Source organism: Gracilinanus agilis, chromosome 2 (genome assembly GCF_016433145.1).
Source record: "Gracilinanus agilis isolate LMUSP501 chromosome 2, AgileGrace, whole genome shotgun sequence".
NCBI classification, from domain to species: domain Eukaryota; kingdom Metazoa; phylum Chordata; class Mammalia; order Didelphimorphia; family Didelphidae; genus Gracilinanus; species Gracilinanus agilis.
In genome coordinates, this window is record NC_058131.1 from 36070995 (window position 1) to 36094233 (window position 23239).

Genomic DNA, 23239 nt, shown 5'->3' on the forward strand with positions numbered 1-23239 from the left:
CATTCATTACTCTCCCCTTCTTTCATTTTAGCCAATCTGCTAGGTGTGAGGTGATACCTCAGAGTTGTTTTGATTTGCATTTCTCTAATTATTAGAGATTTGGAACACTTTCTCATGTGCTTATTGATACTTTTGATTTCTTTACCTGAAAATTGCCTATTCATGTCTCTTGCCCATTTATCAATTGGGGAATGGCTTGATTTTTTATACAATTGCTTTAACTCCTTGTATATTTGAGTAATTAGACCCCTGTCAGAGTTTTTCGTTATAAAGATTTTTTCCCAATTTGTTGCTTCCCTTCTGATTTTGACTACATTGTTTTTGTTTATACAAAAACTTTTTAGTTTAATATAATCAGAACCATTTAATTTACATTTTGTAATTTTCTCTAACTCTTGCTTGGTTTTAAAGTCTTTCCTTTCCCACAGATCTGACAGGTAAACTATTCTATGTTCTCCTGATTTACTTATAGTTTTCTTTTTTTATTTTTAAGTCATTCACCCATTCTGAAATGACTTGGTGTAAGGTAGGAGATGTTCATCTAAACCAAAACACTCCCATGTTGTTTTCCAATTTTTCCAGCAGTTTTTGTCAAATAGTGGGTTTTATCCCAAAAGCTGGGATCCTTGGGTTTATTGTACACTATCTTGCTGAGGTCTTTTACCCCAAGTCTATTCCACTGATCCTCCCTTCTTTCTCCTAGCCAGTACCATATTGTTTTGATGACCACTGCTTTATAATACAGTTTAAGGTTTGGTACTGCTAAGCCCCCATCCTTCACATTTTTTTTTCATTATTTCCCTTGATTTTCTTGATCGTTTGTTCTTCCAACTGAACTTTCCTATAATTTTTTTTCTAATTCAGTAAAAATGTTTTTTGGTAGTTTGATAGGTGTGGCATGGAATAAGTAAATTAATTTGAGTAGGATTGTCATTTCCATTATGTTTGCTTGTCCTACCCATGAGCATTTAATGTTTTTCCAATTGTTTAAATCTAGTTTTAATTGTGTGGAAAGGGTTTTGTAGTTGTGTTTGTATAATTCCTGTGTTTGTCTTGGCAAATAGATTCCTAAATAATTTATGTTATCTAGGGTTATTTTAAATGGAAATTCTCTTTCTAGCTCTTGCTCTGGGACGTGTTGGAAATATATAGAAATGCTGATTATTTATTTGGGTTTGTTTTGTATCCTGCAACTTTGCTAAAGTTGTTGATTATTTCAATGAGCTTTTTAGTTGATTCTCTAGGATTCGTTAAGTAGACCATTATATCATCTGCAAAGAGTGATAGTTTAGTCTCCTCATTGCCTATTTTAATACCTTCAATTTCTTTTTCTTCTCTAATTGCAACTGCTAATGTTTATAGTACAATGTTAAATAATAGAGGTGATAATGGGCATCCTTGTTTCACTCTTAATCTTATTGTGAAGTCTTCTAATTTACCCCCATTGCAGATGATGCTTGCTGATGGTTTTAAATATATACTGTTTATTATTTTTAGGAAAGACCTTTCTATTTCTATACTTTCTAAGGTTTTAAATAGAAATGAGTGTTGTATTTTGTTACAGGCTTTTTCTGCATCTATTGAGATAATCATGTGATTTCTGTTGGTTTGGTTGTTGATATGGTCAATTATGTGGATACTTTCCCCAATATTAATCTGTCCTTGCATTCCTGGTATAAATCCTACCTGATCTTAGTGAATAATCCTCATGATCACTTGTTGTAGTCTTTTTGCTAGCATTCTATTTAAGATTTTTGCATCTATGTACATTAAAGAGATTGGTCTGTAGTTTTCTTTCTCAGTTTTTGATCTACCTGGCTTTGGAATGACTACTATATTTGTGCCATAAAAGTACTTTGGTAGAACTCCTTCTTTGCTTATTTTGTCAAATAGTTTGTATAGCATTGGGATTAGTTGTTCTTTAAATGTTCGATAGAATTCATTTGTGAATCCATCTGGAGCTGGTAATATTTTCTTAGGAAGTTCTTTCATTGCTTGTTCAATTTCTTTTTCTGATATGGGATTATTTGAGTATTCTATTTCTTTTTCTGTTAATCTAGGCAATTTATATTTTTGTAAATAATCATCCATATCACATAGATTGCCATATAATTGGGCAAAATAGTTCTTAATAATTACCTTAATTTCCTCTTCATTAGAGGTGAGGTCACCCTTTTCATTTTTGATATTGTTAATTTAGTTTTCTTTTTTCCTTTTTTTATTAGATTAAGCAGTACTTTTTATTTGTTTTTTTAAAGTACCAGCTTTTAGTCTCATTTATTAATTCAATATTTCTTTCACTTTCAATTTTATTAATTTCTCCTTTAATTTTTAAGATTTTGAATTTAGTTTTTATCTGAGGATTTTTAACTTATTCTCTTTCTAGTTTTTTTAATTTGCAAACCCCATTCACTGACCTCTTCCTTCTCTGATTTGTTAATATATGCACTCAGGGGTATAAATTTCCCTCTGAGTACTGCTTTGGATTTTGATATGATGTCTCTTCATTGTCATTCTCTTCAATGAAATGATTAATTGTTTCTATGATTTTTTCTTTAACAAATCAATTTTGGAGAATCATATTATTTAATTTCCAATTAATTTTTAATTTGCCTCTCCATGTCCCTTACTAGTTATTATTTTTATTGCATTATGATCTGAAAAGGGTACATTTATTATTTCTGCTCTTTTGCACTTGTTTGCCATGTTTTTATGCCCTAGAACATGGTCAATATTTGTTAATGTATCATGTGCTGCTAAAAAGAAGTTGTATTCCTTTTTGTCTCTATTTATTTTTTTCCACATGTCTATTAACTCTAATTTTTCTAAGATTTCATTCACCTGTCTGACCTCTCTCTTATTTATTTTTTGGTTTAATTTATCTAGATCAGACAGAGGAAGGTTCAGGTCTCCCACTAGTATAGTTTTACTGTTTCCTCCTTAAGCTCCAATAGTTTCTCCTTTAAATATCTGGATGCTATCCCATTTGTTCCATAGATGTTGAGTACTGCTATTTCCTCACTGTTTATACTGCCTTTTATCAGGACATAATTACCTTCCATATCTCTTTTAATCAGATCTATTTTTACTTTGACTTTGTCAGATATCATGATTGCTACTCCTACTTTCTTTTTCTCAGTTGATGCCCAATTGATTTTGCTCCATCCTTTTACCTTTATCCTATGTAGGTCTACCTGCCTCCTGTGTGTTTCTTGTAGACAATATATGGTAGGATTTTGGTTTCTAATCCACTCTGCTATTTGCTTCCATTTTATGTGTAAGTTCATCCCATCCACATTCAGAGTTATGATTATCACTTTTGTATTCCCCGTTGTTTTGGTTTCCTCTCCTACCTATTCCTGCCCTTTTTCTTTCACTATTTCCTTCTACTCCAGTATTTTGCTCTTAACCAGTCCCCCTAATCCCACCCTTATATTATTTCCCTTTCCACTCCCTCCCTTCTTATCCCTCTCTTATTTTTCTTTAGGGTCTATTAAATTCACTCCCCCTCTCTTTCCCTCCCTTGTAGTACTGAATTATATATCTAAATGATACTAGGGTGGTATTGGAATTTTAGATGATCAAGGAGTGATTATTAGGACCAATAATCAGAAGTATTTCAGGGTTTGGGAAGGCCAACAGGATATAGCTTACTGGATACCCAAATGATATTAAATGGGCTATATTTAAAGTAAGGGAAGAAAAGGACAGAAATTGGGATAATCTAACTAAGAATATAAATTAACCTCCACAACAAATCTAGTTGTTATCTTCTGCCAGTTGATATTTGCATTATCAATTACCTCTCTACCTAAAAGTCCCAGTTCCTACAATACTCTTCACTAACCAAATTTTCCCCTTTAGATGGTGAATAGAAGTGGTAAGGTTGGAAGGAAATCAGGAACAGGACTAAAGGGAAAAGGTTCTTACTGACAGATGGTTTAAGATGTAACGAGCAGGTCCAGTTGATTCTCTATCAGTTGGCAGCAACAAGATACACACAGGAACACAGGAACAAGTAGTTAGATCAGAAAGAACAGCCACAGGAGAGGGAGAATAGTCAAACTCAGGAGATCTACCCTAGGAGTTCAGACACAGTTAACCTACTCATTCAATGTTCTCTCAGAGGAAGCCCCTGTCACTTTCCTAGAATTCTGGAATCCTCCTGCTTCAGCATTTCCAGCAACTCCTGCTCCTGCTCTTTCCTTATTTCCTTATAACAGTATTCCCCGCTCCACGCCCTCCTCTTGGTTTTTCCCTCTCAACTTCTCTGTAGGGTAAGATAGAATTCAATACCCCAATGAATCTAGATGTTCTTCCCTCTCAGAATTGATTCCACTGAGAGTAAGAGTATTCTTCTCCTCCATCTCCCATGTGCCTCTTTATGTGGTGTAATTAATCCTATTTTTCTTATTCCTTCAAGTTTCTTTTGGTGCCATCTACTATTTCCCTACTTAATTTTTTTACATATCATCTTAAACCACTTAGTACCCCCAAAATTATCTCTAAATAATTCTTCTAACTACTATGATAGTGAATACAGTTTTTGAGAGTTACAAATATCATTTTTTCTTTTAGGAATATTAAAAATTTGATCTTACTGAAGCCCTTAAAAGAAATTTTCCCCCTCTCTTGTTTACCTATTCATGTTTCTCTTGAATTTTGTATTTGGACATCAAATTTTCCATTTAGATCTGGTCTTTTCTTTACAAATATTCTATTTTGTTAAATACCCATACTTTCCTTTGTAAGCATATAGTCAATTTTGATGGGTAGGTGATCCTTGGTTGTAGACCCAATTCTCTTGGCTTTCAGAGTATCATATTCCAAGCTTTGCAGTCTTTTAGTTTGAAGGCTACTAGATCCTGAGTAATCCTGATTGTTGCTCCTTGATATCTGAATTGGCTCTTTCTGGCTTCTTACAATATTTTCTTCTTAGCTTGGAAGCACTTGAATTTAGCAATTACATTCCTGGGGATTGTCTTTTGAGGATTTAATGTAGAGGGTGATCTATGGACTCTTTCAATGACTATTTTGCCTTCTTGCTCAAGAATATCATGGCAGTTTTCTTGGATAATTTCTTGTAGTATGATGTCAACATTTCTGTTTATTTCTAGATTTTTAGGCAGGTCTATGATTCGCAAATTGTCTCTCCTGGAACTTTTTTTCCAAGTCAGTCATCTTCTCAATGAGATATTTCATGTTTCCTTCTAATTTGTCATTCTTTTGACTTGTCTTTATTACTACTTGCTGTCTTGTGAGATCATTAGTCTCTATTTGCCCAAGTCTAGTCTTTAAAGATTGGTTTTCAGCTAAGATCTTTTGATTTTCCTTTTCAGTTTGGTCTATCCTGCTTTTCATGGCATCCAGCAGGTCAATTGTGGTCTCCAATTTATCATTTCATTTGATTTCTGGGTTTCTTTTTCCAACTGAGAGATTCTGTCTTTTAAACTATTATTTTATTTTTTAACCATTTCCCATTTTTCTTGTCAAGTTTGTGCTATTTTTCTAATTTGGTTCTTCACCTACTTTATGATTCCCTGAAGAACTTGTGATCAATTTTCTCTTTTTATTTTTTGGAAAGTTTTGATGTGTTTGCTTGTTTGTTGCCTTCTGCTGTCTCCTCTGTAGGCTGCTTTTTTTCTCCATAGAAATTATCCAGAGTCAATCAAATCTTTTTTCTTATTTTTTTAGTGGTTGTAGATTGTAGTTATTGGGAGTTAGTGGCCATTACTGTGTTAATTTTTTCTTCCCTTCCAGCCAGAAGTCTGAGTGAGGAGGGTAGGTGGGTATCTATGTATTGAGCTACAGAGAGGTTTTTGCCCTGAGACTATTTTTCAGTCTCTGCCACATTGTGCCCAAGCTCCATGTTCCTCAACCTCCTGGGGTCCCAAGTCTCACTGCTCTCAAAGGTAAGTATGTGGTGTTCTCAGTCAGCAACCCCTCCCCTCCCAAACTTAGAGATTGCCCTGTGCTAACTCTGACACTGGTGCAGTAGGTGGAGGGGCATGTAATCAGCTCCCCCTTATAATGTGCAAATGCCCAAATCCTGCCTACCTTCAATGTTGTGCCCTACAGTAGAGCCCCTTCACTAATATGATTTTGGTTTTTGTCCTTTTGAGGCACTCTCTATTGGTTGGTGGTGAGGAGAAGAAGACACTTGCTTCTACTCTGGGGCCATCTTAACTGGAAGTCCAATGTTGTCTTATCATGGATGCACCCAACTTTCCTGTGTCCAGAGCAAGAAATGTAGTCGGTGTGAAGTTGATTAGCTCAAATGCATCCAGGAAGATACCAAGCCCAGGGACACTGTTCAGAGACATAAATGCTTTCAAACTACAGAGTCCAGATATGCTAGAATTTTAGCAATTTTTTTACAGAATTACATTCACTTTGTTCTGAGCTGACACTGTATTTCCCCAGTGTCCAGGTTAGGTTAGGTGCCCAGGGCAGATTTTTATTTCTGCCTAGAGACAAGTTGAGACCCTGCTCTGAAAACTAATACTGGCATGGCTCTGAATTCATAAGCCTGCCCTATTCAAGAACACAAAGGCCTCACTCCAGTATGGGCATTTAGATTTAGAGAAGACAGTGGGCTGTCTAATTCAGTTCTTTGGCTCCAGGAGAGAAACCAGGATTCTCTGTAATCTTCTCTAAAGTGATGGGAGCTGTGTCCTTCCACATAACCTGCAGAACTCAGTTCCTGGAATGTCAACAATTTACTAATGGACACTCATTTAGGACTACAATTTAGGTCTACAAAAACAGGCCTTTTGTCCTGCACAATTATCTAATTAACTAAGGATTATAACTATTATTATAAGCATTGAATAAGTAAGGAATGACTCTCTACTTTTCCAATTTAACATTACCATAAGTTAAAGATGGAAATAAAGCTGAGAGGCCAGAGGTGGTTCTGGGGTCTGTTTTGCATGGGGAGATCTCAGCCCCTGCACAAGGCTGTCCTGACATATAAATGCATCTCTATCCTCATCTGTCTCATTCTGGGCTCAGAGCTCTCTGCCTGCAGCTCTACAAAGAACAGAATGATGCCCCCATTCCAGCTCCTCTGCCTCCTGCTGCTCTGGGCTCAGGGTAAGACCAGCCACAGGCTAACATGGGGGAGGTTCCAGGACTATAAACCATTTGAGGGAAGTAGAAGGGGATGTTCTCTACAGTCAATGGGGATGACATGTCAGACTCGGGCACAAAACAGATAGTCTGAGAGGTGGGAACTCCCTGGGGAATTCATGGCACCTGGATGGGGTTCTTTCCCTAAATCTGCTTTTTCTCTTTTCTTCTTTCCATCCCAGAGTCCAGGACAGCCATTGTAATGACCCAGACTCCAGCCACCCTGTCTGTGGCTCTGGGAGAGAAAGTCACCATCAGCTGCAGGGCCAGTCAGGGCATTAGCAATAATTTAGCCTGGTACCAGCAACCTCCAGGAAAACCTCCCAAACTTCTTATCTACATTGGTATAGTCCTAGTATCTGGGGTCCCTGCCCGCTTCAGTGGCAGTGGGTATGGGACAGATTTTACTCTCACAATCAGCAGTGTGGAGGCTGAAGATGTTGGACATTACTACTGTCTGCAGCATTATGATTCTCCCACAGTGATGGAGGCCTGAACAAAAACCTCTCCAGGTTGTTGAGTACTTCAGCTCAGGGTAGCAGCTTCTTCCTGCACAGCATCTGACTCAGAGTCATCAGAGAGCCCAGGGGAGGGCTGGGACTGGGAGCCCAGCTGGGGGGCCACAGAGCCCAGGATGTCTCCTCTGACCAGGCATTGGGGAGGGAAAAAAGAGAAGAGGAGACAGAACCTTCCCTGCAGCCTCTCTCCAGCAGCCTCAGAATCTTCTCTCAGAAACCTCTGTGAAGCTGGTCCCTTCCTTCCTCCCTTATCTCTGACCCTTCATGGGGGCAGCACAAAGGAAGATCTTCAGTGTTTATTAAGGGAAAGACCTGGAAGGGCTCCTGGGAAGGTGCTGGCCTGACCCCTCTCAAGCTCTTTCTATAGTCTGCACTGCCTGGCAGGGCCAGGAGAAGATCCTTAACAAAGTCTTCCTGAGCATCTCATGAGAAAGGACACAGGAAAGTGTTTGTAACTGACTTCAGGAAGCCCTGAATGGCATCTGCCATTATTATGCCCTCAAAACCCTGTCCCAAGAGATACAGGAAGACTTGCAGAAATGGTATGCAAATCTATTCCTTCCCAAGAGGGGTGATGTTATTTCTTCTGTTTGCCTGGAATAGAGGACAGGTCAGGCCGTCTACCCTAAGGCAGCTTGTCCTGAGTGGCCTCTGAGAAATAGGAGAGAAGGAGCAAGGAATTTTCTCTGCTAGTTTAGGGAAGGTAGATTAAAGTGATTTGTGCTTCAGCCTTACAATAACACCAATTTCCAGAGCTGACATGAATCCTTTCAAAAAGTAAAGAATTCTCAGAGCTGCATTACCCATTGTCTAGAGATTCCTGATTTTTGTGCATTTCAGGATATATAGTCAGTATATTTCAGCAGGTCTATCTGGTCAATCCACTTACAACATAAATTTTTCTGCCTCTGCTTGGAGCCCAGCTTCTCCTGCCAGAAGTGCTCAGGTGTATTACCCTTCTTAAAGCCATCCAGGAGTCTGAGGTTATAAGGAGCAGGAAGCCAGGTCATTGTGCCCTGGGGTTTTAATCACTTTGCTGGTTCCAAAACAGGAGGTGACCTGAAGCACAGAGTGGCTATTTCAGTGATGGGGGACATGAATTTCCCAGGACCACCTGAGCAACTACTGCATTGGGAAGCCAGTGTGTGGGTGCCCACTCTGGAGAACAATGGTCTATACATATCCCCTTAGGAAAAAAATGACTGAAAATGGCTGTAATAGAGCTGGAGGACTTTAACTATATCCCTCCAAGAAACAATCACAAACCTGCCTACTCTGACATCCTGAAGCCTAATTATCTCTATGTACCTCTCTCAAATGGAAAGGCAGTGAGATGAAATCTCTCCAAGGAGAAAAGTCAATAGAAGCTTGAGAAGCCTGTTTGGAGATTTGACATCTAAATTGCTTTTCATTGTTGGAGATGGTCCTTCATTTTTTAATAGAACCAATAAAATCAATGGGTGATGTATTAAATTGCTTGGGGATTAGATATAAATGAGACAGAGTTCCACAAAGTCATCAGCCTCACTCTTTTGGAGAGTCATTCAATTCCTAAGGCAAGACAGAAGTCCAGGTTTCTGGTGATGGTCCCTAATGCAGTGGATGACCTTTGCATCCTCTAGGTCTGACCAAGTTCTAAGTACTCCATAGTGACTGGTTCAGTCAGCTTGGAATAAATTGTTGACATCCACACATTCCACCAGAGGAAGTTCTCACATGCTTGGGGTAAACACTCCCTAAATCACCATTAGGACTGAGGTCGATCTGTTACCCTCAACTTTGTTTAGTCCATACGCCAAGATAGTTTTACAAAAATATTTGTGCTGCCCGTTCTACAGCTTCTTGGAGGTACAGGTCAGAGCTGGGTAAAAGTAGACAGGAAAGGAAGAAAGCCCCCATGAAAAGGGCTCAGCAAACTAGGTCTGAAGTATTGTATTTGGTTCTGGGTCCCACATTTTAGGAAGGGATCTGCCAAGTTCAGACATATGCAGGAGAAGGCAGCTAGAAGGATGAAGAACCTTGATTTCCTGCCCATGTGAAGAATGACTGAAGGAATTAAGGCCAAATAACTTGCAGAAGAGAAGATGGATAGAGATCTTCAGAGATCTGAAAGGTGGTCTTGTGGAAGAGAGATGGACAGGTTCTGCTTGGTCTCCAGTGAAAAACTAAGTATGATGGCTGCAAGTACCAAAGGACAAATTTAGGACTGAAGCAAAAACTTCCTCAAAATTTAAGCAATCAAAGAAGTAGAAATGGCTGCTTAGAAAAGAGTGAAGATCTCCATTGTATGAAACAAAAATGATGACTCCCTCAAAGAGAATCAGAGTCAGAAGTCAGGAGTAAAAAAAGGCACTTTATTCTCTTGAGGAAAGGGGGCACTGCAGTGATGGGCGAATAAGTGCCCAAGAACTAGGCAGCAAGCAGGCATTATATAGACAAGGATCTTCCCCTTCCCCACCTTCTCCCACACTGAACCTTAACTCACCATCTAAAACACCAGTGACTGGGTTGTAGATTTTTTCCAGCCCAGTTCAGGTGAGGTAAGGAGAGCACTGAGCTGTTCATTGCCCTTCCTGTCTTCCATCAGTTCCCTCCTAAGCTCATCCTGGAGTCCTCAGCCAGCAAAAGGTAAGAAATTGGTCTTTGTAAGCTGAATGCTCGTCCTGAGAATAGCACCCTCAGTTCTGTCTCACTCATCCTTAATGTTCAGTCAAGTCTCACTCCTGGGGACCCCATGTGGGATTTTCTTGGCAAAGACACTACAATGGGTTGCTATTTCCTTCTCTAGATCATTTGATTAGTGAGTCATTGAGGCAATCAGGGTTAAATGACTTGCCCAGGGGCAAACAGCTAGTAAGTGTCTGACGCCAGATTGGAACTCAGGAAGGTGAGTTTTTCTGACTCCAGGCTCAACTTTCTTTCCACTGTACAATCTCATTGCCCTCCATTATAGGAGATATTTAAAGAAAAGCTAGAAATGTCTTTATACGTGTATGTGAATATACATATATATTAGACATATGTGATCTACTTTATATACAATATGATTATATAGGCTATAGAACATGACAGATAATACTACTTTACTATTTTATTTTTCAAGTAAACCAGGCACATTTCAAAAAGGGGTTTTGCTCTGATGGGTTACTTGCTGCCTTCTAAGATTCCTCCCATCTCTGGTTCTTTGTGTCATTCTGAAGTTGGGCAGTCCCAAGGAGGCTTGGCCAGGGCAGCTGAAGAATGCAGATGGAGGAGGCAGAAGGAGAGTCTGACAGAAGCTGGAGCCTAAGTCCATGCAGAGGACAAAGTAGGGGGAGATGCAGACAGGTCAATCCTTCAGCATCCAGGAATCCTGCCCTTGCAGTCACTCATGGCACCGAGTTCAGGGGTTCTGCATTCCTAGGCCATTTAGCTGATGGATCAGAAGCATCTTTGCAGCTCAGAGACGAACCAGCCTGGTGGGCTCAGTAAGCTGCTGCTTCTCTGAGTCCTGGCTGGAGAGAAGGGAGGGGGACTGATCCATGTGACATTTAAAATCAGTAGGAAATGTATTTATACTTATGTAATTTACTGATATTTATGTGAAATTATTAGTAGTAAAATTATCCTCATTTTCAGATCATTCAGACCTGATTTGGAGGACGTGGAAATGACCACATGCACAACAGTGGAGAGATTATTGTCCATGAGCCGAGGGGGATCTCCACACTGATGATGTAACAGATCCATGGAAGTTATTAAGCTTATGGAGAAATCCTTAGGTCCCTTATGTTTAAATATTAAGAAAAGAATGGTAAGAAAGAGAAATAAGAACTCTTTGGGAAGGGTATGGGGGGATGAAAAAAAAGTTGGAGAAAATGAATTATCTTATGTAATGAAGGTATACAAGGAGTCATCTCTGGAAGAAATAAACATTCATCTGGGCCATAATTCTGACTAAAAACTGACTTTATTTCATGGGTAAATACCCCTGGAAACCGGTCTTTACAGAGATCGCTCCAATGGTATTGGTCCAGATCTCCAAATCCATTTGTACTGTTGGTCCAGGATTCTTCCCCTGACTACTTCCTGAGCTTACAGGGTCTTCCTTCCCTCATCTGCTCTGAGCCTGTTCCTTCTGCTGCCTTTAAAGTCTGGGTTTCCTCTCTTCTGAAATTGAATCTTGTTTCAGCTCATTTCTCTCTAATAGCCTCTTTTGCTACATCCAGCCAGGCTTTTATGTCTCCATTTAGTTGATTAGGTTTCTCTTATTTATAACCACAGGGAGCAGATGCCTACTGGAGCCTTCCCAGGAGACCCTCCAAGTAGACTTGGCAGACCTCAGGAAGGACAGATCTCCCAACCATGAGGTCACACCTTCCTTCACATGTACCACTTAGCTAGTCTGTCCCCCATGTTCTACCTGGCACTGACTCTTGGAGGTGAGACGTGGCCTCAGAGGTCTCAAACCTTAGATCTACAAGAGAAGGAATATCTCCCCATCCCACTTCCTCTCCATGCTCTGCCTTCTTCCTTGGACCACAATCCCCTTCCCCTCCTCCATCATCTTGGACTTGGCCCCTCAGTCCTCCAGCTCTGACAGGTGAGCTCTGGCTGGATCTTTCCAGAACTGAGGCCTCCACATTACTTACTGGCCATTTCCATGACAAGCCACTGGGCAATTTCCTCCCTCTTCTCCCAGGTGCTCTTACACTTACATGTGTGAAAAAGAATTGATTCCTTCATCCATGATTTAGTCATAATTTATGTCTATAATTTATTTCCAAAAACTATCGCTCAGTATACTGTGATTGCACAAGGGATTATTCAATATACACAGAGGATAAAACATAACCTAATAAAGCAAATTTAATCAGTTTATATCATGGATTTTTAGATTAATCCTATCAAATACCCACTATTATTGTTGTTTAAGATTAGATTTAATAGTAAGAAAAAATCCCAATTGCAGATTAAAGAATTGTGTATAAGAATCAGTCATCAGGAATAATATTGTGAGTTAAATAACATGGAAAAACTCTTCAAGGGCTCACAAAATACCTTTGCCAAGGTAGGGTGTGCCTGAGCCTTCAGTGACCCGGAATGTGTCCACATTGATGACATCTTAGTTGGCTACAGAGTGACCTCGTCTGCTAACATTTTTGGAGCAGAGAGAATGGGATTAGCCACAAGATAAGAAGATTCCACTTTCTTGAAGAAGCTAAAAATGAGACTCAGGTTGTCCTCTCTGAGAAGAGACATTCAGCTGACCCCAGTCGTATTGGGGGAGTTTGAGTACTCTGACTCTCCAGTGGTGTACAGTTGTCCTTTCCTCTGCTCTGGGTCTTAGACCTCACTACTGGGCATGTCTTTGACCGAGGCATTATAATTTACTGCTCCAATAATAAATGTCGGTTTGGCTCAGAAAATTGCTTTCCAGTATTTATTTTTTCTTTTTAATATTCACCTATAATCAATTTTGATCATATAATTATTAATTCTTATTATATGCCTTTGAAGTTAGAGGGGTTTTTTCTTATAGTAGACTTTTTAGGCCAATAGAAGGAGTTTTAAAACTATACTTGAGCAGCTAGTGGCTCAGTAGATAGGGAGGCAGGCCAGGAGATGGGTGGTCCTGGGTTCAAATTTGACCTTAGACTCTTTCTAGCTGTGTGACCCTGGGCATGTCACTTAACCCCAATTGCCTAAGCCTTACAATTTTTCTGCTTTATAACTGGTACCTAGAATTGATTCTAAGCATGATGGTAAAGGATTAAAAAAAAAAAATACTGTATTCTAACAGCCACTCTCTCAACCACAAAAATGTCCCAACTAGAGGACCTCTACCCAGGGGCACTGATGAGTAAATGCTGACATGGGGAAAGGAATCATCCAGGCCTCTGGACCTCCACCCTCTGACATCGGGCTCCCCCCATCCTCAGAGATCCAGGGCGCTCTGCTATCTCAATCCTTCGCAGCAGAGACGGGTTGGAGAATCAGTGGGTTTGGAGTCTATGATGGGTTGGTGGAGGGGCTGGTTCCTATCTTCAATGGGATCATTATCTCAGAGTCAGTCACGGCACAGGCCTCTGGACAGGCTTCTTTATTTAAATCTATTTCTTCTCATTTTCTTCCTTCTTTCTCTTAACAATATGGCATCCCATGCAATCCCTCTCACCATTTGGAACCACCAAAGTGACCAAAACCGAAAAGAACTAAGTATGGGGGAGACTAGCAAGAGCACATTCTTTCTTAAACACTCATGGCTATTGGAGGAACTCAATGGTGTTCCTCCCATTGTTGTTTCTTTTCTCCCTGAACCATCAAATACAGTTTGAAGGGTTTGCATCTGTGTTGGGGGCAAACCTCAAGCCTGTGCTAAGTGATCAGGAGATTCCTTCTAGCTGGAAAGAGCCAGTGGGTTCAGTTTCCCCTCCCCTCCCTACAAGAGGAACAACTGCCTGCTCAAAAGAATCTGGATCTCAGTGTTAATGTGGCAAAGGCTCTGTTATTTCATTCTAGTCAGAAAGGGGACTCACAAGCCAGTTTTACAGGGGTTACAGCCAGAAAGCAAGTACCAAGAATGGCAGCACGCAGGCTCTCCTTTACTCACATGAGTCCATCCCTCTTCTCATTCCTCATTGACTGGTTTCCAGAGTTATAATCTAATCCCAAGAGCCAGCTGATCAGAATGAATTTACAGCCGGAATCATTCATGTTAAAGTAAAGCAACTTCACCCATTAGCCACTTAAAGAAGGCTAACCAATCAGTCACACGTTGTTCCTCATCATATCCTGCTGAGGTAGATGTGGGGAAAAGGAGCTTAAGCTAGGAATGTGGATCTTACCTCGATTTTCTTTTCTTCTTATTCCATTATATGGACTTATGAGAGGAGTCCACCCTCTTGTCAGGACCTACTGGGATGAGCTTTGGTATTAGAATAATGACATTCACTTCCTCCACTCTCTATTTCTCTTCTTACTATATGAACCATATCAAGGAGCAGACTCAGTGCCCCCAAGAGCTCTGTCAAAGAAGACAAGATGGAGAGAGAGAGAGAGAGAGAGAGAGAGAGAGAGAGAGAGAGAGACAGAGACAGAGAGACAGAGAGACAGAGAGACAGAGAGAGAGACCAGAGGTCAGTAATGGTCCTTTTCCCCCAATTCAGCAGGATAATCACACTTAATGTGAGACAAATCTCATTTCCTTTGAGATGGGGTTGCAGGGTGAGTTCATCAGATCATGCTTTAGTAGATTTAATCTGGCTTTCAGGAAAGCATATCAAAAAGTCTCCCACATTCCCTTGTTTTGAAAAGATGGAAGAAAGTGGGTTAAAAGACAAGGGTTCTATGTATTAAGGAACTGGCTGGTTACTGGTCTCAATATAGTCATAAAAGGTATTAATGTTCAAAACATTTTTATCCAAGCCTTGGTTAAAGGTAATGGGAGCAAGCCTAGCAGATTTACAGATTCTGCACAAGTGGGAAGGGAATTATCACACTGAATAACAATCAGCAACCAAAAAAAAGGGAGAGAATGAAAAAATAAGAAAATTTGAGAGGCTAGAACACTGCTTACAGCCAAAGGGATAATTTATGTTACTTTACTATGCATATTTGTCATAAGGGATTAGTTTTTCTTTTTTTTCCCCCCAAGAATGGAGATGGGAAATGCTGGGAATCAGTGAAAAGTATCAAAAAGAACATAAAGAAATAGCGTTATTGAGGTATCATTTTGAATGCAAAGAAGAGACCAGTAGGAAGGCCAGAAAGGTGCTGAGATGAGCAGGAGATTTTTGAAACTTGCAGGTTGAATTTATTTGCATAAAAAAGTGAACTACTCATAATAGAAATCTGTAGCATCATGAGCAATCCAATGTTTCCATCCTTTTTCATATATAGAAATACTCATTTTATTTGTCCTTTTTTGCCAGATATCATTTATTTCACTTGACATCCCTTCCTAGATTTCTGAGGGATGGTTCACTAACACCAAGGAGCAACTTCATGAATTAAGGAATTGTCCAAAGTGCAATTTCATATTTATTTTCTCCATATGCTTCTAAAAGAGGTTTTTATAATGAATCTTATTTACAAAAAACCTGGAAATATTTATTTGATTAAAGTGATGATCAGAGGTTCTGGGAATGTAGTATCAGCAAACAAGTTACTTTTGACAAAGAGGAAGAGTATTTTTACCTCCAAGATTCATAGATGGCAGGAGGAACGAGGGGAGTAGAGTGGTGAGATTCTTAGAGACACCCAGGAATAGATGTTTGCACGCAGAAAGAACAGTGATCTCAACAGTCCCAAGGAGGAATGAAAATCTTCCAAGGCCTCAGTCCTGTGCACTTCATATGCATGACCTTCCAGAAATCCCATAAAGGAGATAAAATCATCACACTGGAGACTATCCTCTGATTATTTACATTTGGGAAGGCTGGGAAGGTCAGCTCCCGGCCCTCTGAGGACTCATTCTGGCTATCTGGTTAACCTTTGTTGCTGGTGAGAAAGTCCCACATCAGGAAATGCCAAACCTTTTACTAGCAAGTTATTGATCACAGCCTATGAATCTCCCTCTATCCATGAGTGTACATCCATCCATTGCCTGCAGGTCTCCTGACAATGAACTGAATCAAACGAGGGGGGGAGGAGACTAAAGCACAGACGATGGCATGGAAGTCTCAGACACATGAAGGCAGAGATCAGCCTGCAGGAGCCCCTCCAGTTCCCCCCACTAGTCAGGCCCATCTTTCTGTCAGCCCAGGATTCACTGGCTGCCTTCCCAGAGGCTTGTGTCTTCCTCCTCCCACTCTCAGCCTCTTCCTTCACCTCTCCCTGAAGTTCTTTTCATTCCTCTAAAACTAACCCCTTAGTCAGGTCTCTTCCCTTTTCTAATGATTTTTCTGCTCTCTACAATGCAAACATGTCTCTCTCCTCCTCACTGACTCTGCTCTAGGCTCACAGGTCCAGTCTCTTCTGGGAAGACAGAAAGAAAAACCTCCCTTGTTTTAGCCACAACCAGCCATCTGGCCTGGCCTTTCCTGTGACCCTGCAGCTGTCCTGGGCAGAGACGGAACCAGAGAGACCATTGAAGCCTGAGATAACACGCTCTGCTGAACCCAGTAGAGAGTCTGGCCTTCATCTGGCCTCTGGAGATGAAGCTGAGAGGCTGGAGGTGGTTCTGGGTCTGTTTTGCATGGGGAGATCTCAGCCCCTGCACAAGGCTGTCCTGACATATAAATGCATCTCTATCCCCATCTGTCTCATTCTGGGCTCAGAGCTCTCTGCCTGCAGCTCTACAAAGGACACAAGGATGTCCCCATCCCAGCTCCTCTGCCTCCTGCTGCTCTGGGCTCAGGGTAAGACCAGCCACAGGCTAACCCGGGGGAGGTTCTCCAGGAGGTTCCAGAACTAGAAACCATCTGAGGAGGCAGAAGGAGAAGTTCTCTACAGCCAATGGGGATGATGTGTCAGACTCAGGCACAAAAGAGATGGTCTGAGAGGAGGGAATTCACTGGGGAATTCCTGGCACCTGGATGGGCTTCTTTCCCTAAATCTGCTTTTTCTCTTTTCTTCTTTCCATGCCAGAGTCCAGGACAGCCGTTGTGATGACCCAGACTCCAGCCTCCCTGTCTGTGGCTCTGGGAGAGAAAGTCACCATCAGCTGCAGGGCCAGCAAGGACATTAGCTATTATTTAGCCTGGTACCAGCAGCCTCCAGGAAAACCTCCCAAACTTCTTATCTATTATGCTGACTCTCTAGAATCTGGGGTCCCTGCCCGCTTCAGTGGCAGTGGTTATGAGACAGATTTTACTCTCACAATCAGCGGTGTGGAGGCTGAAGATGTCGGACATTATTACTGTCTGCAGCATTATGATTCTCCCACAGTGATGGAGGCCTGAACAAAAACCTCCCCAGGCTGTTGAGTCCTTCAGCTCAGGGCAGCAGCTGCTTCCTGCACAGCATCTCACTCAGAGTCATCAGGGAGCCCAGGGGAGGGCTGGGACTGAGAGCCCCGCTGGGGGGCCACAGAGCCCAGGCTGCCTCCTCTGACAAGTCATTGGGGAGGGCAAAGAGAGAAGAGGAGAACCTTCCCTCCAGCCTCTCTCCAGCAGCCTCAGAATCTCCTCTCACATACCTCAGAGAAGCTGGTCCCTTCCTTCCTGCCTGCTCTGCCTTCTCTCTGCCCCTTCCTGGGGGCTGCTCAGAGGAAGCTCCTCAGAGTTCATTTTGGGAAAGGCCTGGAAGGGCTCCTGGGAAGGGGCTGGCCTGACCCCTCTGAAGCTCTTCCTCTAGTCTGCACTGCCTGGCAGGGCCAGGAGAGGATCCTTAGCGAGGTCTTCCTGAGCATCCCATGAGAAAGGACACATGAGAGTGTTTGTAATGTACTCCAGAGAGACCCAAATGGCAGTTGCCATTATTATGCCCTCAAAATCCTGCCCCAGGGATACAGGGAGACCTGCAGAAATGAGAAGCAAATCTGTTCCTTCCCAAGAGGGGTGATATTATTCCTCCTGTTTGCCTGGAATAGCAGACAGGTCAGACTGTCAGCCCTAAAGCAGTGGGTCCTGAGTGACCTCTGAGAAATAGGAGAAAAGCAGTGAGGAATTTTCTCTGCTAGTTTAAGGATTGGGGATCAAAGTTCCTAGTGTTTTCAACTTAAGATTACATCGATTTCCAGAAATGGTTTGGATCCTTTGGGAGGTGGAAGAAGTCTCAGAATTGTGTCCCAACCCAGCCCAGGTTTCTTGCTTTCTGTACATTTCAGGATCTTTATTCAGTATATTTCAGCTAGTCTGTCTGGTCAATCCACCTGAAACACAGATTCCTCCACCTTGCTTGGAGCCCAGCCGCTCCTGCCCAATGTCCTCGGGTTCTGCCCTTCTTAGAGCCGCCTGGAGCTGAGGTTGGCAGGAACAGCAAGCAGAGTCATTGTGCCATCGGGTTGTAATCCCTGTGCTGGTCCCAAAGACAGCAGGTAATCTGAGGCAAAGGGGGGATATTTCAGTGCTGGGGGATAGGAATTTCCCAGGAGCTCCTGGGCAGCTCCTGAGAGGGGAAGCCAGCTTATTGGTGCCCACTCAGGAGAACATTGGTCTAGACCAGTGATGAGAAAAGTACTGCCCGGGCCAGATGCAGCCCCCTGAAATGTTTATCCAGCCAAGACATTCTTCCTAATCTGACGAATACAATGAGTAGGGTACAATACGATGAAACTTTGAAAGAGTTGCCTTAGAAACAGACTGACAGATGAATATTTCCTTTCCTTTGGCCTCATCTTTAAAAAGTTTGTCCAACACTGGTCTAGACCCTCTGAACAATGACTGAAAAGGGCTCTACTAGAGCTGGAGAACCCTATCCTACAGCCCTGCCAGAAACAGTCACACACCTGCCTGTACTACTGGAAGCCAAATTATATCTCACTTTCTCCCTCAGCTGGAAAGGAGGTGAGGTGAAACCTTTCAAGGAAGAAAGTCTCCAGAAGCTGGAGGAGCCTGTTTGGAGCCTGACATCAATTTAAATGGCTTGTTCTTGTTATTGGCCCTTCATTTTTTTAAAAGAACCAACATCACGGGGTGATGTCTTAACTTTTAGCTTGTGAATTGGATTCAAGTGAGGCAGAGTTCTCTAAAGTCATCAGCCTCACCCTCTCTTCCAGAGTCACTGAATGCCAGAGACAAGACAGAAGTCAAGATGCCTGGGATGGCCTGGGATGCTGTGGAAGACCATGGCATCCTCCGTGTCTGACCAAGTTCTAAGTACTCCACAGAGCCTGCTTCAGCCAGCTTCGTGTCCCTTGGAACAAATAGTTCTTATCCTCCCCTTCCACCAGGGAAGTCTTCACGTGCCTGGCATAAATCACTGTAAGGTTTGTCCTTAACACCGTCCATTATTCTCAGCCTGATTGAGTCCATCAGCCAAGACAGCTTTACCAGGGGGTTGCTGCTGGCCATGCTACAGCTTCTTGGAGCTGCAGATCAGAGTTACAGGACAGGTAGACACCCCAGTAGGAACACCACCCTGAAATGGGTTCAGCAAGCCCTCACACCCTGAACACCCCATTTCAATTGAAACTAAAGAATTAAAGGAATAGTCCCAGGGTCCCTATAATGGAGCTAGATTGCCTTTAGGGCCATCATTAGGGACCAGAGCAGTGGGTCTGGGACAAATTTAATTCTCACAATTGAGATTGTGACACCTGATATTGTTTCCTATTTCCATGATTATGTCTTTAGGTGAGGACAGACTCTGAATGAAGACCCCCCCACTTTGGGGATTCTTTTCCCCTTGGGATCAGGAAATAATGGTAGGATTATTGACATGGCAGATAAAGAAATTAACTTAGAGTTAGAATGACCTCTTGTACTCATCAGGTCCTATTATTCTGGGCATATCACTACTCTCTGAACTTCTTCATCAGTAAGTAGAAGATAGTAGGAGATAATAAATAATAGCACCTCCCTCAAAAAGTTTTGAGTATTGAAAGAGATACCACATGCATATGAGCTTCTTTAAAACCTTTAAAGCTATGTAAGTATGCTTTATTGTTATTGCAATGGATCACAACCTCATTGGTTATAAATACTGCTTCCCTTGGACCTAAGAGGTACTTAAGCAAATATCATCTGCAATGGGGACAAGTTAGAAGCCTTCCCCATAAAATCAGGAGTGAATCAAGGATGCCCACTAGTATCTCTTTTATTCAATATTGTACTAGAAACACTAGCAGTAGCAAATGGAGAAGTAAAAGAAATTAAAAGTATTAAAATAGGCAAGGAGGAGACTAAACTATTACTCTTTGCAGATTATATGATGGTATACTTAAAGAACCCCAGAAAATCAAGTAAAAGGCTAGTGGAAATAATTAACAACTTTAGTAAAGTTGCAGGGTACAAAATAAATCCACATAAATCATCATTATTTCTATATATTTCCAACAACACTGAGCAGTAAGAATTAGAAAGAGAAACTCCATTTAAAATCACTCTAGACAATATAAAATATTTAGGAATCTATCTGCCAAGATAAACACAGGAATGATATGAACACAACTACAAAACACTTTCCACACAATTAAAACTAGATCTAAACAATTGGAAAAACTTTAATTGCTCCTGGGTAGGATGAGCTATTATAATAAAGAAGACAAATCTACCTAAATTAATTTACTTATCCAGGGCCAAACCTATCAAACTGGGAAAACTGGAAAACAGTAAGGGAGAGATTAGGTTTACATCAACATCTCACACCCTATACCAAAATAAATTCAGAATGGGTAAATGGCTTAAATATAAAGAAGGAAATTATAAATAAATTAAGTGAACATAGAATAGTATACCTGTCATATTTATGGGAAAGGAAAGAATTTAAGACCAAGCAAGAGATAGAGAATATTACAAAATGTAAAATAAATAATTTTGATCACATAAAATTAAAAAGGTTTTGTACAAACAAAACCAGTGCAAACACAATTAGAAAGGAAGCAACAAATTGGGGAAAAAACTTTATGACAAAAACCTCTCCCAGAGGTCTAATTACTCAAATTTATAATGAGCTAAATCAATTGTACAAAAAAAGCCAGAAGATAAATGGGCAAGGGACACGAATAGGCAATTTTCAAATAAAGAAATCAAAACTATCAATAAGCACATGAAAAAGTGTTCTAAATCTCTCATAATTAGAGAAATACAAATCAAAACAACAAAGGAGAGTTAATCCTGTCTTCATAATCTGGTAAGGTACTAAGTAAGGGTACTTAAGTCATTATTAATCAAGTTTTGACTCAAAGTAGACAAAGAGAATAAAGGATTGCCTTTTACAAGTGTAAACTCAGAATAGACAAAGAGAACAAAGAATTCCCTTTTCACACATATAACCATGGAAAAATAATCTAACTTAAATAAATAAATAAATAAACAAAAATAAAAATAAACATGTTAAAAGAAAAAAATATAAAATAATTGGCAAAAGGTCTAATTTCTTAAATTTATAAGGAGCTTAGTCAATTGTACAAAAAAGTCAAGCCATTCCCCAATTGATAAATGTGCAAGGGGCATGAATAGGCAGTTTTCAGGTAAAGAAATCAAAACTATCAATAACCACATGAAAAAGTATTCTAAATCTTATAATTAGAGAAATGCAAATCAAAACAATTCTGAGGTACCACCTCACACCTTGCAGATTGGCCAGTATAACAACAAAGGAAAGTAATAAATATTGGAGAGGATATGGAAAATTGGAACACTAATGCATTGCTGGTAGAGTTGTGAATTGATCCAACCATTCTGGAAGGCAATTTGGAACTATATCCACAGGGCTTTAAAAGACTGTGTGACTTTTGATAAACAAGAGTTTATATTCCAAAGAGATAATAAGGAAAAAGACTTGTAGAAAAAAATATTTATAGTTGTACTCCTTGTGGTAGCAAAAAGCTGGAAAATGAAGGGGTGTCCATTGATTGGGGAATGGCTGATCAAATTGTGGTATCTAATGGTGATGGAATACTATTGTGCTGAAAGGAATAATGAACTGGAGAAATTCCATGAGAACTGGAAAAATATCCAGGAATTGATGCAAACTGAAAGGAGCAAAACAAGGAGAACACTGTACACATTATGGCACATTTAAATGTAATGGACTTCTGTACTAGCAGCAATGTAATTATCCAGGACAATCCAGAAAAATTTATGAGAAAGAACACTATCCATATCCAGAGAAAGAACGGTGGGAGCAGAAATGCAGAAGAGAAACATTTGCTTGATCACATGGTTTGATAGGGATATGACTGGGGGGGATGACTTTAAATGATTGCTCTATTGCAAATATTAATAATATGGAAATAGGCTTTGAATAGTAATACATGTAAAATCCAGTGGAATTACTTCTTGGCTCTGGGAGGGGGCAGGAGAATGGGAGGAAAAGAACATGAATCATGCAACTATGGAAAAATATCCCAAATTAATTAATTAAGTAAATGATTTTGTTAAAGATGAATAAAAATAAAAAAGGGCCAGTTTCACTAGCATTATTCTTTTTACATATTAAAATAAAAAAGAACATGGAACACACACACCATCTTTATCTGTTTATTAGTAGTTATCAGATTTGTTTTGCTCCTGGCCACACTACATTCCTGAGGAGTTCCTCATATACTCTTTCTGGTGACTTGGGGTCTCCAGGGCCCCTTGGGTCTCCATGCTATTCTTCCCTTTTCTAATATGTAAGGGATAAAAATCAGAGAGGCCTTCTATCTTCTGTAAAAATGAAGCATAGAGATGTCCCAGATGGTCAAGGAGAGAAAGGGAGAGTTGGGTTCCTGTGGGCACCATCCAGGGTCATTGGGGCATGGCTTCAGGGAACACTTAGGTCCTAGAAGCAACGAGAAATCCGAAGGGCCTGCCTTGACCACTGCCTCTCCCAGTTGAAGGGTGGGGTGCAGGTGGGATGGTTCAGTCCCTGAGGCAGCACACAGTGTAGAAGCAATAGGAAGAAAGACTGAAGCAATAGATATAAACAGAAGAAATGAGTATAATAGCAATGGACAGCATTGACTACCATCAGGCCTCTTTGCATTTCATTCCTTTATCCCCAAAGCCAACATCTCAGAA

At 40.7% G+C, this 23239-nt stretch overlaps 2 gene segments (V, D, J or C); both read left to right on the top strand.

The window, feature by feature from the left end:
- Positions 1–7046: 7046 nt before the first annotated feature.
- Positions 7047–7627, top strand: LOC123233167. The segment is given in 2 exon segments: positions 7047–7095; positions 7314–7627. Coding segments are annotated over 2 exon segments (363 nt in total).
- A 9233-nt stretch (positions 7628–16860) lies between these two features.
- Positions 16861–21285, top strand: LOC123233168. The segment is given in 3 exon segments: positions 16861–16990; positions 17220–17518; positions 21229–21285. Coding segments are annotated over 3 exon segments (402 nt in total).
- The last annotated feature ends 1954 nt before the right edge of the window (positions 21286–23239 follow it).